At 37.3% G+C, this 17106-nt stretch overlaps 1 protein-coding gene across 5 annotated transcripts in view; it reads left to right on the top strand.

The window, feature by feature from the left end:
- Positions 1–17106, top strand: part of CPT1A (carnitine palmitoyltransferase 1A) — a 55049-nt gene that overhangs the window by 30067 nt on the left and 7876 nt on the right. For all 5 annotated transcript variants that reach the window (XM_081970923.1, XM_081970919.1, XM_081970921.1 and 2 more), the window contains exons 12-19: positions 3926–4114; positions 8302–8407; positions 9170–9286; positions 9540–9704; positions 11100–11234; positions 13586–13738; positions 15211–15315; positions 16703–16795. In XM_081970923.1, coding sequence (XP_081827049.1) covers positions 3926–4114; positions 8302–8407; positions 9170–9286; positions 9540–9704; positions 11100–11234; positions 13586–13738; positions 15211–15315; positions 16703–16795 — 1063 coding nt within the window. The remainder of the gene's footprint in view (positions 1–3925; positions 4115–8301; positions 8408–9169; positions 9287–9539; positions 9705–11099; positions 11235–13585; positions 13739–15210; positions 15316–16702; positions 16796–17106) is intronic.

The raw sequence follows: 17106 nt of genomic DNA, 5'->3' as shown, positions 1-17106 counted from the left end.
TATTGCTTTTTTTAAACTGAAAGTTTGAGTATCAGCTTTCAAGTGGTTACAAGTGATTTTGTATCTCTTACTTGTAAAGCTAAGAAATGGCTGAATGTAGGCTTTGGTAGGTTTAATTTATTTATTTCAATTATTTGGTGAGGAGGATAGCAGGGATGCAACATACTGTATACACGAGGGGTGTCCAAACTTGGGAACTTTAAGACTTGTGGACTTCAACTCCCAGAATTCCCCAGCCAGCTGGCTGGGGAATTCTGGGAGTTGAAGTCCACAAGACTTAAAGTTCCCAAGTTTGGACATCCCTGGTATACACAGTGGATTGGATCCAGACATACTGAACATAGTACACACAAAGTTAACATGTAATAACACACCATCTAATGAATGTTAGCAGTATTTCAGAATGAAAGACCATGATAAATGGGTTTGATACCAACAGAAAGGGGATGTCAGGGAATTGGGGATGGTGAGTCTTTGTTTGCTGTGGCCCATTTTATATAATGGCCTGCAGAGATTGTTGGGTGCAGCTTGATGTTCAAGACATGCTGTGGCCATGCTGTCTGAAGTGGTTTAAAGATGTTTACTATTATTAGATCACCTAGTTTAGAAACTATCTGTTATTTGTATAGGCTAAAAATAAGGAGGCATTCTCTATAGTCCTTCTAATATATGTAGCCATGCCATAGCTGTGGTGGTAAGTTGGTCGACAATAGCTCGTAGCCATAAATCTAGCCTCTTCTGAGTTGCTTTTATTTGTTTTCTATGTGCATTTCTTGGAGGATGGTCATGTCTATGTTACTATCCAATACAAATTAGGAAACGTATGGCTCTTGGATCTACTAAATGCCTCAACGTTGATTTGGCATTCAAATAATATTACTGTTCTGTGTGCTGCTTGGGGAATCCAAGCATGGGTTAACTTTATCCATTAGCCTAGAGACTGAGTTACATAATTGTTGACTACGCCTCCTCTGACTGGGATAGTTCAGTTTTTTAACTCAGTCCAGCCTAAAGAGGCGTATTTTTTCTTCTTCTAGGACAGCGATGGCGAACCTTTTTTGGCTCGCGTGCCACAAGTGGGGGGAGCGCAGGGGGGGCGTGTGCGGGCGTAAGGCACCCATAATGCAATGCGCGTGCCCCCAGTGCGCATGAGCGTACAATGCGCAACACCCCCCCCATTTTTGCATGCTTTTTTCGCCCTCCCCAGGCTCCAGAGGCTTTATAGAAGCCTGGGGAGGGCGAAAAGAGCTTTCCCCCCCCAGAGGCCCTCTGGAGGCTTCAGGGACCATACGGAGGCTTCCCTGAAGCCTTTGGAACGCTTAAAACGACCCTCTGAGCAAACCGGAAGTCACTTCCGGTTTGCTCGGAGGGTGGTTTTAAGCGTTCCGAAGGCTTCAGGGAAGCCTCCGCACAATCCCTGAAGCCTTCGGAGGGCCTCCGGGGGGCAAGGGGGGCTCTTTTCACCCTCCCCAGGCTCCTATAAAGCCTCTGGAGCCTGGGGAGGGCGAAAAAAGGCTTTTAAAAAGGTGAACTCAGCTGGCCAGTGTGCGCACGCACGCTGGCCAACTGACAGGGCAGCACCTCGCATGCCCTGACAAATGGCTCCGCATGCCACCTGTGGCACGTGTGCCATAGGTTCGCCATCACTGTTCTAGGACATTAGACAAATTACACCTTATTAGTTAGTTAGTTAGTTAGTTAGTTATTATTTCTGGATTTATTTACTTCTGGATTTATTTCATGCATTTAGACTGAATATTTGTGGATTCAAGACAGCGTAAGCTACACCTACAGTGAGGGATCGGTGTTAGGTGAGGAGGAAGGGATAGCAGACCTGGAACTCTCTGATGACAAGGGCCTAGTGCCCGCCTTTTCCAGCTTGTTCCGGCCTACTTTATTTAAATCCTTTCTATACAAGGCCAAAACAACAACCAATATGGGTGGCACTTCCACCCAGGCTAGTACCATGGTAGGACTTGATCCCACGGAGCGCTTGTTTGCTGAACAGGAACAGGATGCTGTTCCCTTTCCAAAATGTTTTTTGGCATTGTTCAAAAACAATGGGCACAACCAACCGCTGTTTCTGCCCCTGCCCCCCCGCCCCCAGCAACGGGGACAGGAAACTCTACACCTCCGCTCCCAAACTGGACACAGCAGCCTCATACTTCAATAGGACTTCGCTAGTTTGGCTCAAGCAATTACAGGCCAGGCTTGCTCCTGATGATATGCGTCCCCACCAAGACGTCAACAAACTGGTGGCAACGCTAGAGTTTTCCTCTGATGCTACCCTCAACACGGCCAAATTCGTGTCTCGAGCGGTAGTATCCAAGGTTGCTTCCCGTCGCCTCCTCCGGCTCTGCCATTGGCAGGCGGACCTACGCTCCAAATGGCACCTGGCCTCCTCCCCATTCAAAGGGGGTTTGCTTTTGGTCAGACATTATAAAGTGGACGTGTATGCTTCGGCAGAGGCTTCCTTTGGGCGGTGAGTCTTGCAGAGGGTTCTTTCACCACTTAGGGCCCCTGACCAGCTTAGCTCCCGCCCTTGACTCTCATTGCTTTGGCACGTCCCATGCTTGGATTCCCCAAGCAGCGCACAGGAGAACAACCGTTGACCTACCTGAACAGTCCTTCAATGTGCGCTGCGAGCGGAATCCAAACCTGCTCTCATCTTCGGCTGGTCCAGGCTTTCGCCTACACTTGCACTCGTATGGTTTACTTACCTCATTGAATATTTGCATTCCGTGACATTTGTTCCATCTCTTGGATCAGTTGAGCCTTCGTACAAAACTGAATTACCCCAGTCAGAGGAGGCATGGTCAACAATTACGTAACTCAGTCTCTAGGCTAATGGACAAAGTTAACCCATGCTTGGATTCCCCTCGCAGCGCACATAGAAGGACCGTTCAGGTAAGTCAACGGTTGATCTCTCGTCATTTGAGCCTGAAAAAGTCCATTTGTTTCATTGCCATGTATTTTCAGAGTCAGAAAAGTCTACACAGTAGTCTGTCTGCAGCAGTCGCTAGTTCATTTAGTTCACTCTGTCATGTTATCCAGGGTGGACAATCCTGAATAGGATTCACATCTCACATGGTGTATCTCCTGAGATTTTCTGTATAAATGGGCATAGTATGTCCCTTCAGTGTGACTGCGGGATCCTACATCAAACTATAGATCACATCGTGATGGGCTAAAAACTGAGGGCATATTCCGGTCCAGTATCTGATTTTTTTAAAATATAAGCAATGTGGTGTGTCAATGGTTAGTTGGCCTAGACATTAGTATTTGAACATAGATCTTTTTAGCAGTATATTTTATTGTGTTTTACTAGTCTGGGTGGAATGTTAATGATGTGCCATACACGAAATAAATAAATAGGGAATTGTGGAGAGAAAATAAGGAAAGACAGGATTATATGTAGCAAACTCTTAATCTGCACAGATGCATTTAAACATTATGGTGAAATGCATGGTTAAAATTTGAAGCTTTGTATAATAGTTTTGTTTGAGAATGCCATTGCTCTACATCTTGTTATTTTTTTTTTTCATACATAGCATTGGTGAAATTTGCAGAGATTTTTGTTGTTTCTTTATTAGAGAGAGCCAGCTTGATCGAGTGGTTAAGGCACCAGACTAGAAATCAGGAGACCGTGAATTCTAGTCCTGCCTTAGGCACAAAGCCATCTGGGTGATCTTGGGCCAGTCACTGTCTCTCAGCCCTGGGGAAAATGCAATGGTAAACCCCTTCTCCGAAAACATTACCAATAAAACTGCAATCCAGGAATCGATACTGACTTGAAGATGTGCAGTCACACAGACGCATGAATGCATATTAGATATCACTTTAAATCAGAGTATAAAATTACACCCTTTTTATAAGGATGATTCTTCAAGTGATTTGACACAATGTTTTTATATTTATCTGACAGACTTCCTTGGGCTAAAGCTCGCCAAACGTATTTTGCAAAAGGAAAGAACAAGCAGTCATTGGATGCAATTGAAAAGGCTGCTTTCTTTGTTACTTTGGATGATACTGTTCAAGGTTACAGAGAGGAGGATCCAGTTAAATCAATGGATGCATATGCAAAGGCACTTCTACATGGCAAATGCTATGACAGGTATATTATGTTTGAGAAATAGGTACTTTTTAATCTTTTTCATGTATATATAAATATTCCATTTTTAGTAGATGAAAAGAAATATTCTGTCTGAAGGCATGGGTTTGACTACCATTGAAAATCAAAGAACAAATGGTACACTGTTGAAATGCTTACTGACGTCTTGCTTTAATATCTTTTGGTTATAGTGTTTTTCCGAATAATTAAACAATGGCCCCTTTTAAAAGTCAAGGTTAGCTCAGGATTCTGTTTCCTCATTTAAAGAAATATTATATATTAATTTTTAAATTTTATTTACAAACTTGTAAAATACACACACAAAACTTAGACGTACACCACATTTACACAATACAATACGAACAGGAGCTTCCTGTTCTTTCTAATAGTAATTACCAATCAATATCGCTCACTTTATATTGTTTCCCCTTCTATTATATTTCATTTGCATTTTGCCATTCTTAACCCTCTTATCTTACTACTCTGTCTGCTATATTGGCTGATTACCTCTAGTAAGTTTAAACCACTTGGATACATATATATGTGTTAATTCTCCTTAACTACTATTTTTGGGCTTTGTTATCTTCCTTCATTGATCCTTGTTTCTTTCCTCCATCCACCATTTATCCCATATCTGGTAGTATTCTGTTTCTTCTTTTCCCTGGATTTCTTTTATTAATTTGTCCATTTCAGCACAGTCCATAACCTTTCTTATTATTTCATCTTCACTTGGAATTAATTTGTTTTTCCAGTTCTAGGCAAAGGCAATCCTTGCCGCCGTAATTACATGTAATATCAAATACTGAATTTCTTTTTTATATTTCACAGTCATTATTCCTAATTAAAAAAAACTTCAGGTTTTTTATATTTGTATAAAAATATAAATATATATTTGTATCTTTAATTAAAGAGTTGGCTTTGTCCACGAAAAGTATACCGTATTTTTTGGACGATAAGACACACTGGAGTATAAGTCGCACCAAGGTTTTGAAGAGGCAAATTTTAAAAAAAGTAGGTAGGTAGATAGAGGGAGAAAGAGAGAAATATAGTAGGTAGGTAGGGAGAGAGAGTAGGTAGGTAGGTATAGAGAGGGAGAGAGAGTATATAGGTAGGTATGTAGAGAGAGAGAAATACAGTAGGTAGGGAGAGGGAGAGAGAGAGAAATAGGTAGGGAGAGAGAGTAGGTAAGTAGGTAGGTAGATAGAGGGAGCGAGAGAGAGAAATACAGTAGGTAGGTAAGGAGAGAGAGAGTAGGTAAGTAGGTAGAGAAAGGGAGAGAGAGAGAAATACAGTAGGTAGGTGGATGTTTCCAGGTGTATTTATCCATGAGCTGGAAAAGGAAATCGCTGACGACCTAAGACTTGTTTCTGCTGGCACAGCACTTGATCAATGTAATTCTCATCAATCACTCTAACTAGCTTTCCGAAAGGAAAAAAAAAAGTTTTTGCACTCTGCAAACTTCCCCAAAACAGCATGTTTTTCGCAAAAACAGGCCCATTTTTTCCCCAAAAAAGGCATGAATAGCCTTGGGGGGGCTTGCAGAGTGCTCCTGGGAGGGGGGGGCAAAAATGGTCCATTTTTTGCTCATTTCTGCCCTCCCCAGCCCCCAGGAGCTCTCTGAAAGCCTTCATAAGGCTATGCACAGCCATTTTGGTGAAGGGGCAGGGCTTCGGGAGGCAAAAAAAATGCTGTATTCGATGTATAAGATGCACCCAGATTTTCAGCCTCTATTTTGAGGAAAAAAGGTCCATCTTGTACTCCGAAAAATACGGTAGTTATAGACGATAATACAGTACATAGATACCTATCACAATAACCTCTTTATGCAATGCACAGAAAAGAATTAAGAAACAGTAAGCAAAAGAAATACAACAGGAGAGGAGAGATAAAAGGAAAAGAAAATATAGCTCCATTAAATTTTGTGTACATCAACACCATTTACTGTATTTCTCTAAACTTGATCACTAGAGACATGAAAAATAGTGAAACTGCAACAACCCATTATATTCTGAAGATTTTTTCCATATCATTTGGGGTGAGCCATGGTTTGGTAGAAATGCAAATCAGAATAGCAATAGCACTTAGACCTATATACCGCCCCCTAGTGCTTCACACCTCTCTCTCAGCAGTTTAGAGTCAGCATATTACCTCCAATAATCTGGCTCCTCATTTTACTGACCTCAGAAGGATGGAAGGCTGAGTTGACCTTGAGCCAGTCAGTATCAAACTGCTGGCAGTCAGCAGAGTTAGCCTGAAATACTTCATTGTAACTACTCTGCCACCATGACTGAATGTTTTGGGGATTCCAGTTTTTGGGCAAAACAGAATTCAGTAGGACAAATGAAGCAAGACTAGTACATGTTGTCCATTTCTTCTCCCATCATAGCATCTCTCTCTAGTCCTCATCTCCTAATCCCTAGAATTAGCAAAGTCTTCCATTCCTCTCCTTAGCTACTAGTGATGTCCCAATGTGGCAGATTCTGCTGCCTCCAGCCTATAAAAGTAAACATGTACAGTATCCACATTCCCAACTTATCTCTAACTTCAGCACAAGCATTCCTTTATGTTTATAGTAAATATGTTAAACAAAAGTAGATGGCAACATGCTTCTTTCATTCCCTGCTCAATACCGAATGCATCACTAAGCTTTGGGTCTGCTGTATATCTAAAGTGCAGCTGAAAATATGTCTCTTCCAAATTAATATATAAAGTCCATCCAAATTGGATAAAGTTGTGATTCCTATATCTGGTATTTCCTTATCTTAAGTGTTATCTGTGAGATTTTCTAACATGATATTTGAAGCGGGCTTGTTAATTTATCTCTCAATTGTTCCATTATCTATATTTTTCCACCATTGGGCAATTACTTTTTTAACTGCTAAGGTTAAGTAAAAGATAGATTCATTTGTTTTTAAGGTTGATATCCAATCTGTATATATAAAAGCCAAATATTCATTCATTCATCACAAAATCTCCAGAACTGTAAAGCCTACAAACTTGAAATTTGGCACGTTATGTTCCTCTTGGCTTTTAGGTGCTCATTAAGAAAGGATTTTTCAAAATGACCATCAGATCATCAGTATTTCCTATACAATATTATATTAACACGCATTGATGCTAAGGAGTTAGATGTTCTACTCCCCCTCCCAACCTGAAAGGAACTCTGTTCCAACTGCCAGTTGCCTTATATGGGTGTGGCCAACGTGTGACTCATCCGGCCAGCCTTATCACATGGTTTCGTACCAAAGCATGGATATCCAGCTAGTCCAGTGAATAAGTGGAGTAACCCTATCTCTGGGTAGTTTTGATTTCTTTTTTCGATAATAATGCATTATCAGCTTTAAGAGTTTTATGCCAAAAGGATGGTCACATGGCCATCACAAAAGAAAGTCCCTTTTTTGTAACAACCTCTCTAACGTTTACAAGAACAATTAAGATAGATACAGTATGTACCAATTTGACTGGAATCAAGTATGAGTCTTATGCAATCTTTTACTAAAGGTTGAATCAAGAGGTGGATCTCCTATTTTGCAATAGTAACAGCTAAATATTTGAAATAGTTTCTTGTGGTTGTTCGAGATGGTTAAATATTTATGGTTAAACTGGTATAAGATCAAATTGTTGAAGCTCTGATATCTTTATTACCAATAAAGTTGGTTTCAGAAAAATACATGATCACTTACTCAATTTTTTACATTGTCCTTGTAGGATTTTTTTATTCTAAATGTTATATTTTCAGCAAAGTCTTATTTAAGTCAAATTATAGTAATTGTCCTGTTCTCTATATATGTTATTAAAGGGTTGAGGAGAAGTATCCTATATCAAGGCTACATATTTATTCTTCCAAATTTGGAGCATTGTTTTGGCAAAGACATCGATCTTGTTTATTTTTTAAAAATGTTTTGGGTGAAAGAGCCATTGATTTATAAAATTGTTTTTCGTAGTTGAAATAAGAGTTTCAATTTGAAACTGTTCTTTCAGTGTTTTGCTCCATTCTCTGTCCTTTCCTTAGTTTTCTTCAGCATTCCCATAATGCTGAGTGTTTATTAGTCTATATTTGTGGTGAACTAGGCATAGCATCTCCCTGCGGGTTTTTGTACCTAAAATCTTTTTGTCAAGTCTGTAGATACATCCCTCTTGCAGTTGATAAGTATGGTGATAAAACATATGGACATTATTGTTTTTCATAGGTGGTTTGACAAGTCGTTTACTCTCATAGTGTTCAGAAATGGCAAAATTGGCCTGAATACTGAACACTCTTGGGCAGATGCCCCAATTGTCGGACATCTTTGGGAGGTGAGCATTTCTATGACCATGAAATAGTTCATATTAATTAAATTTAATAATTTAAATAAAATGAAATCAAATTCAGCTTTTGCCTTAGTTGTGTTAACTATTTTTGGTGTGCCCATCATTCAAGGGTCAAATGTGATTCTTCCTTTGCAGAAAGTTCAGATCCCTATTGGAACTATGCAATGGACCATGCAAGCATTAAGACTATGACCTAAATTCTATTGCTGTTTCCTATCATAAATCAAATGGATTACAGCAGGGGTGCATGCTTTCTTCCTGAGGTTGAGGGCAATCCTTGGCCTCTGATTAGTTTTGAAGACTGCACATTATCAAGTGAAGAGGGCCAGGAAAATAGATAAAAATAGATATTGATATTATGTTCCTCACATAATAAATCTATGCCAGAAACAGAGTAATTGAAGTTCATTGATAATATTGCACGTGATTTGTGTTATATCCCATGACTCTACCAAATAGTTTGTTCTCTCTCTCTCTCTCTCTCTCTCTCTCTCTCTCTCTCTCTCTCTCTCTCTCTCTCTCTCTCTCTCTCAATATGGAAGTGTGATATGGGATCATAGCACAGAAGGTTTTTGCCTTGTGTAACATCTTCTTGCCTTGCCATTGATAATTTGAAGTTTTAAATCAAAATGCAATATTTAATCAGAAACTTGGATTTTTTTTCTCTGTATGGTCTGCAGCAGTATGTTTAACATGCTTATAACTATTTCTCTCATTCCCCCAACCATCTATACTATCCACCTCCAGAATGTCCTGTTTTCTGACTGTCTTGAATTGGGATATGCAGAAGATGGACACTGCAAAGGGGAGCCCACTCTAGGCATTCCTATGCCTACCAAGCTGCAATGGGAAATCTCTGAAGAGGTGGGTGCATATCCAATTCTAGATCCATGGTATCAGGTATACTTCAGGATGCTACCCTATAACGTTTCTTACTGACTGAAGTACACATCTATCCATTTCTCAATGAAAATGTCATATTTGTTTTTAAAATAGATCAATGTGATCACTGCTGATTTCGTTTAGGATAAGCTGATAAATTTAGGATTAAATGATTTAAAAAAATATGATCTCTGAATATTTCCTGAATAATATTATGCTTGTTGCTATTATTTAGTGCCAAGAAGTGATTGAGAAGTCTCTCGACATTGCAAGGCCGTTAGCAGATGATGTGGATTTTCATTCTTTTCCTTTTGATATATTTGGGAAAGGATTAATGAAGAAAACCAAAACTAGTCCAGATGCATTTGTGCAACTTGCTTTGCAACTGGCTCATTATCGGGTAAGTATGCTAGGTACTAGGTATTAGGTAGTCTAATTTAGACATCTTTTTTTAAAAAAACAAGCAAACATAAAAAGAAAAAATTTCCCCAGATTATAAAAATGAGCGTTCCAGTGTAGCTAATGAGAGCTGACAATCTTTTCTAAAGCTTCCATGCTGAAGCCCTTTAATACAGTAGTATTTTTTTTCAATCACCCAGAAATGAAATTTAAGTAGATCTGTATTCTGCATCATTTAGTACTATTTTATCAAGCTTTGCCATTGTCTGTGGCAAAGATCTTTTAATTCACAAATGCATCCTATTTGTGAAGATTATTCTGCATTACAGTAAATACTGTAAAGTGTGGAGAACTAATGCAGAGAGACTTTCTAAAGCAGAAAGTAACATAGCACTACAAGTACATATTTGATGTGATATTGCATGTAATTCCCTAAAAATACATTGTAGATACGGAAAATATTCAGAAAGGAAGAGTTAAAACGATAAAAGCAAATGAATAAGGGAAAGAGTCAGAGAAAACTCAATATGAAATGAAAAATATTCTAGAATGTATTTGGGATTAAATTCTGTTGAAGTCAGAAAAAGAATTGCTGAATAGGATTTTATCTCCACATGCACCTAGATACTGTTGCTCACCCAGGAACAAAGGCTAGTACTATCGTCTTGCTCTCTGTTGGCTTTCTGCCTCCTCTATATATGTAGTGTACATCTTAGTTTATTCTCATATACTCCTTAGCTTCTTTCTTTATTTTTCTGTCTGTCTGTCTTTCTTTCTTTCGGAAAATTGAGATGGGAATAAAGGTGTGTGTTTGTACTGAAAGTAAGAGTTGATGTTCATATTTATGTGACTGACAATATGATATATATTCATATGTCAAAGAGACGTGGTAGTTTAGCAACTTAAAGACACTGGATTTGTTGACCAGAGAAGGTTGGCTGTCTGCATTTCAGCAGTTCAAGACTTAGCACCGCATGACGGTATGAGCTCCCCTCACTTGATTCAGCTTCTGCTAACCTAGCAGTTCGAAAGCATGCAAATGCAAGTAGATCAATAGGTAGTACTTCAGTGGGACTAACGGCAGAAACAAGAAACCAACCAGCGCCAGACCAGCCCCAATGCAAGGTGAACACCAGCAGAGAAAAAGCTCCAGGTGATGCCGACACTCCAGCAGAATGCCATTAACTGCTCTGTGTGCAGAGCTACTTCACCCCCTGTGGTACATAGCATGCGACTGTGAACTGAACAAACTTGCAATCTTAGGCAGCCAAACTTCTACTCTGTACTAACATTGTAGACTCCTGGCTTTCATGTACCAACACCTTGTACTAAATAAATAATAATATATGTGACTTGTTTTTACTGTTGCGTATAAATAACTTTGTATTTTTCTTAGGATATGGGAAAATTTTGCTTAACATACGAAGCATCTATGACCCGCCTATTTAGAGAAGGCAGAACAGAAACCGTTCGCTCTTGTACTGTCCAGTCCTGCAAATTTGTGCAAGCTATGGAAGACCCAAATGAAATGGTAAGTTGAATGTACTAATCAAGTCTAAATATTACCTTCGCTTTTATTTAAGTTTACTTTTATTTAAGCCCACAATTTCAAAGACAAACAGGTAGTTTGATTTGCTTTCCTGGGTAATATAAATACATTGTAGTAAATAAATATTAAAATAAAGTGTTGGGAAATATTTCAAGTTTTTTTCCTTAGAGAAATAATTGATTGAGGTCAGGAAAACTTTAGCGTGAAAACATTTTCTTCCACGCAATTTCTGCTTTTCATTTTATGTAAACATTGTTAGTTTTTTCCAAACAGAACACACTAAATTTGGTGAGTACATATACAGAACTGCCTGAAACTTAAGTAGCTGAGAAAAGATGAAGCCATCTGGTGGTCAAAAAGAGTACTATTTATGTTTGGTATATTAAATTTAACAGTTCAAAGTGTTGACTGTTCATTTTCAATTATGAAACATGTTATTAAAAAGTTTTCTGTGTAAAAGTACTCTTTTTATCTTTCATATTTCTTAAACCATGTGTTTTGATTTCCAGAGCAATATGTAAAAGCCATTTAACCTTCACCGTTATGAATCATTGATGATAGGGACATAAAATCACAATTTTCCTGTGATTAATGTGTGAGTTCAAATGAGTACAGAGAAAATGTAGGACACAATAGATCCGTGATGGCAAACCTATGGCACCCGTGCCAGAAGTGACACGCACAGCCATCGCTGCGGGCACGCCAGCTGTCGCCCATTGCTCTTCCAGGTTCGGCTGGTCTTCGCACATGCAGGAGCACCAAAAACCAGAAAAACAGCTCCCTGGCACGCATGTGTGTGTGGGCACGTGCGTGTGTGGGCACGTGCGCGCTGGCCAGCTAGTCTTCATGCATACATGCAAGCCAGAAACCAGAAGACCAGGTGACTGGCGTACATGTGGAAACTGGAAGCTTTTCTGGCGCTCCAGCATGTGCACTCTGGGGAGCTTCTCTCCCAGTTTCTGGTGCTACCCCGTGTATGTGCGCACGCTCCTGTTTCGGCACTCGGTGCCAAAAAGGTTTGCCAACACTGCAATCGAGCAAGGTAGTAAAAAATATAAATTTATATCATTAAGAGTTTTAGTGCTATAATCAAACCATCATAGAAACTTCATATGGAAGTGTCCATAGTTTGAGTGCCAGTTTTATAATAATATAAAAGTTGTTTTTTTCATTTGTTCAATCACTTTTGCCTCTTTGTGAGAAAGATATCATTTTGCAGCATTGTTTGTCAATAACTGAGTCCTTGTACATTTATATCATCAATCATAATACTTATCTACCTTGAATTTTGTTGGCCTCTTTTTCAATTACTTTACACTTTTTTCCCCATCATGTCCAACATATCTAAGAATAATTTCAATACAGTGTTAAGAGTTTCCCACAAGCAGTCTGGTTTCACTTCCTTTAGTATTGGATGATTTGTTCTTTTGACAGTTCCATGTATTGTCAAACTTTTTCTCCAGCATCACAGTTAGAGCTGTCTTTTTTTGTTTAGGCTTTCTGATGATCTGAATTTCACAGCAATATAAAAAGTAATAAAGTCAGGATAAAATCTAATAAGTAAACATTTTGCACTTGGGGAAATCATAGTTTGGACAAAACGTACTTTTGTTATCAGCAGATCTCTGCACTTCAACGTTTTGTTTAGATTTGTTACCTTATTATCCCATGTAGCATTTCTGTACATTTTTGAGTCTCAGAAGATAAAATGTGTTATTTTTGCTCCTTTTATTTGCATTGGATTGGCATTGCACATCTTTTTAAAACAGTGAGCAGCAGATCAGCATTCATCTTGCCTTCTTTCATCTTGAGCAATATTATTTAAGGCTTCTTCATGTTCAGCCATTAAAGTAATTCAATCAGCATATTTGAGATTGTTGGCGTTTCAGTAATTTTAACGCCAGTATCTCTGTCTTCTAGTCCATCTTTTTGCACTGCATATAAATAGATGGGATGTCAATAAAATAAACACAGAAAACTTAGAATTGCCTTTCCTTTCCCATTATCTATCAGATTCTAGCAATGTGATACACACATCTGCCTCTTTTGACACACACACACACACAAAACAACTCCCTTTTCTACTCTCCATCCATTTGTTTCTTAATAAATTTCCATGTTTAAAAAATCATTACATTTCCCTAGAAGTAGTACAAGTGCAGTGGGAAATTGTACAGATGAGGAAAGTCCAGTGGGTAGGATATTACATTCCAGGTGTTCCTAAAGGGACTTCAGTAGTTGAATCTGTTCTCGTCTTTTTTCTAGAATTTGGTGTTTCATTTTAATAGCATTTAAACAGAAATGGAGAGTTGTTTTCTCCTTTTAATTTACAGCCTGAAAAGAAGCGTAATCTATTCAAGGCTGCTGCTGCTAATCATCAGTGCTTATATCGTCTGGCCATGACTGGTGCTGGCATTGATCGTCACCTTTTCTGTCTTTATGTGGTCTCCAAATACCTTGCGGTTGAATCACCTTTTCTAAAAGAAGTAAGTAGCCATATAATACTTGTGTAAATCATTTGGGTTTTTTCTCTTCCTAAAATTTTTGTTGGTATCTTTAATGATCTGCTGTTCAAACAATTGAAAACCTTTTAAACTAGAAACTTTGAAACATTGTGAGAAAACTTTCTGAGGCTTAAAATCTTTGCAAAACTGAAAATAAGTATATTTTAAGAATTTAGTATATTAAAGAAGGTGTGTGTGTTTGCAAATTTTAAATGTGTACATTCAGCATTATGAACACTTAATTTATTGAAACAAGAATCACAATCATTTACAAGTGCTGTGCCATATTTGGTCTTAGCTTTTTTATGCCTGGAATCATAGAAATAGAAGTGTTGAATACAAAAATGGAAGGTGTGCATTGGATTCAACCAAATTAAGAATTAACTGGGATGGTTTGGAAAGACCTGGGGATTATATGAAACAAAGTGGTTTTTCTAAGAAGCAGGCCAAGGAGTCTGCCGAAATTTACACATTTTTCTAAAAACTGAATAAGGATAACTGCAAGAGAAAAGTAATAAAGGGAAGTGAGCTGGTGCCTGTATGGTCACTTTCCTATAATTTTGGTAACATTAAGTTTGCCATGGTCTTCTGGGATTGTGTTTGACCACCTAGTCTAGCCTACAACCTTTGAAATTCTAATGATGTCTGGTCTAACTGGTAGAGCTATATAGTGCTTTGGATTTAATTTCAGAAATATCCTTTGGCTTATGATAATGATCATATATGTACTTGAGGAAACTACATCTTTTCCTAAAGTTGTGCAGCTATCCTCTGCAATTCTCACATATGCCAGAGAAGATACATGGTTACTATTAGGTGCTTCAATTTGGGGCGGGGGGGGGGGGAGGTTTTTCAGGGTTTAATACCTTTTCCGTGGTATACTGCACATATGATACATCCTTAAACTGTTGTGCTTTCTTTAACTTTGGTACCACAGAAGAATTTCTGGGATTATTTTTAATAGAAAGCAGACTAAATTATATGTAAAACAAATGCAATAAAAGCAGAAAAAAATAATGACCGAAAAATGTTTTGTATCACATTTTGCAGGCTTTATTTACACCTCTATGCCATTCTTAATAACAATTTCTCATCACTATCACCAAAATAATTTGGAATATAGGATCTAATTTCACAAGAAACCAGCTATAATAAATTGAATATTCTCTGATCAGGCCTTTGAGAGTTGAAAGCAACATGCATTGCATATTGACATATCTTCCATTCACAATTCATGGAAAAACTCCACTATTCATTCCAATTGTGAATGCTCTGGGGATACTTCCAGTAGTGACATTCCATCCCTTTTGGGGAAATTGTGGATATAAAGAGGTTTTGGCAAAAGTACAGATGGTTTGCTTACTCAAGCTTGCACATGTCCTTTGATTTCAAAATAGTAGTTTTTGTTCCTGTAAGCAGCTGAAAAGTGTAATATCTTATATCGTCTTTCTCAGGTTTTGGCAGAACCCTGGAGACTTTCAACAAGTCAAACACCTCAACAACATATTGATCTGAATAAGAATCCTGGAATGGAGTCCAGTGGTGGAGGCTTTGGACCTGTATGTCTGCATATATTTTATTGTAAACATCTAGTATTACAGATCACCTCATGCCCAACCACATTTTCTATCATACAATGCTGCAGACATATGCTCAAATGTTTATCAATGGAAACATGAACTTTATGAACCTTAAGCTTTTATATCTAAGGAAAAGAGCAAACATGCAATTAAATGAGTTGTTCATCAGAAATGTTATATATTTTTTAAAAAAACTGATTGAACAACATATGAATTCTTCTTCTTATAACCTAAGCAATTACCCTAGTTTTCATATTATAATTTTTGAAATGGGCAGAATCTATTAATTCTATCAGTCAATGTACAGTTTAACAAAAGGCTGAGAAGTGAATATTGTTTATATATTGAAACAGATCAGAGAAGGAAAAAGTTATGTTTCTTATTTTTATGAATATTTAACCGCCCAACCAATAATATATTAAAAGTCCATGAAAATAAATTTAAATAATGCACTGTATAATTTAACAAACCCCAACTAAGAGATTCTGCAAACTGAATATCTTAACTCAAATGTTTTTTATATATTTTATGAAATTAACCATATAATAATAAAAGTAGCACAGAACCAAAAATCAAATTAAGATTCATTGTAGTAAATATGACTGCTCTATATTTCAACAAATAAATGCTGCTTTGATAGCTTATTCCTCTTCTGTTGTTTAATGTCAACTTAAGACCACTTGTGACATGAAAGACAGAAGTAACAGACTAAATAAATATGTTTCTTATTTTAGAACAGTGTCAGAAATTGATATAAATTGATGTTATATCATGAATATGATACCTTCACATGTGGAGAAAAAAATCACAGTTAAAAAAATTAATAGGAAGATGATTAAATTTTATTATATTATTTTTTTTAGTTCTCAAAAGGACCATCCATAAATAATTTTCAGAAAAGTTTCTCTGATCATTATAACATTTATAGATTTTTGCCAAATTTTCTGCTTTCTCCCCAAGAAATTATGTTCCCTCATATACATTTCCTACACAATTTCCTAAACAAATTCATTAGATTATTTGAATTCTTTATAATTCAATATGGCTGATGTGCCATTTGCCTTAAATAAATTTGACTAATAATTGTGATTAATCACAGTGCATGATTTAATTATTAAGGTTATATCAGTTTTTTAAAAAGCAAAAGGTTCCTATCATCTTGAGAATGCACAGTATATTAGCCTAACATTCCTTTCAGTTCTTCCCAGAACGATAAACTCTTTTCAAATGATTCCTGTCTTTATTGAAACATAAAATATGTCCTATTATTGAGCATCTTATATTGGACTTTTAAAATAAAATAGTCTTGAGCTGGTTTGTTATGGACATGTAGAGAACTGAGGTATTCTACATATATTTTCTACAGGTTGCTGATGATGGTTATGGTGTATCTTACATTATTGTGGGTGAGGATCTCATCAACTTCCATATATCCAGTAAATATTCCTGTACTGAAACAGTAAGTATTTTATTAATTTTATGGTCTATTAATCTCATCCTGTATGATTCACTAATAGCCCCATTTTTGTATCAGGTATATTTTTTTGTACTGCTTATCTCAAAAGAAAATTGGATCTATAAGAAATTGTAAAACATACATTATTGGTTTTAAAATATTGCCCAATAATTTTAGATAATGTACTTCAGTATTCCAAATAAGCATGTATAAAATCTTGTTACACTAAACAAAGGTTGGAAAATAAAGATGTCAGCGGCAATCTTCTATAGGTTTTGTTTCTGGCTTTTTTATTTATCTATTTATTTAGCAAA

Source organism: Natrix helvetica (genome assembly GCF_964273705.1).
Source record: "Natrix helvetica genome assembly, chromosome: 1".
In the NCBI taxonomy this organism is placed as follows: Eukaryota; Metazoa; Chordata; class Lepidosauria; order Squamata; family Natricidae; genus Natrix; species Natrix helvetica.
Note: the sequence above shows the minus strand (reverse complement) of the source record. Positions and strands in the feature narration are given on the sequence as shown.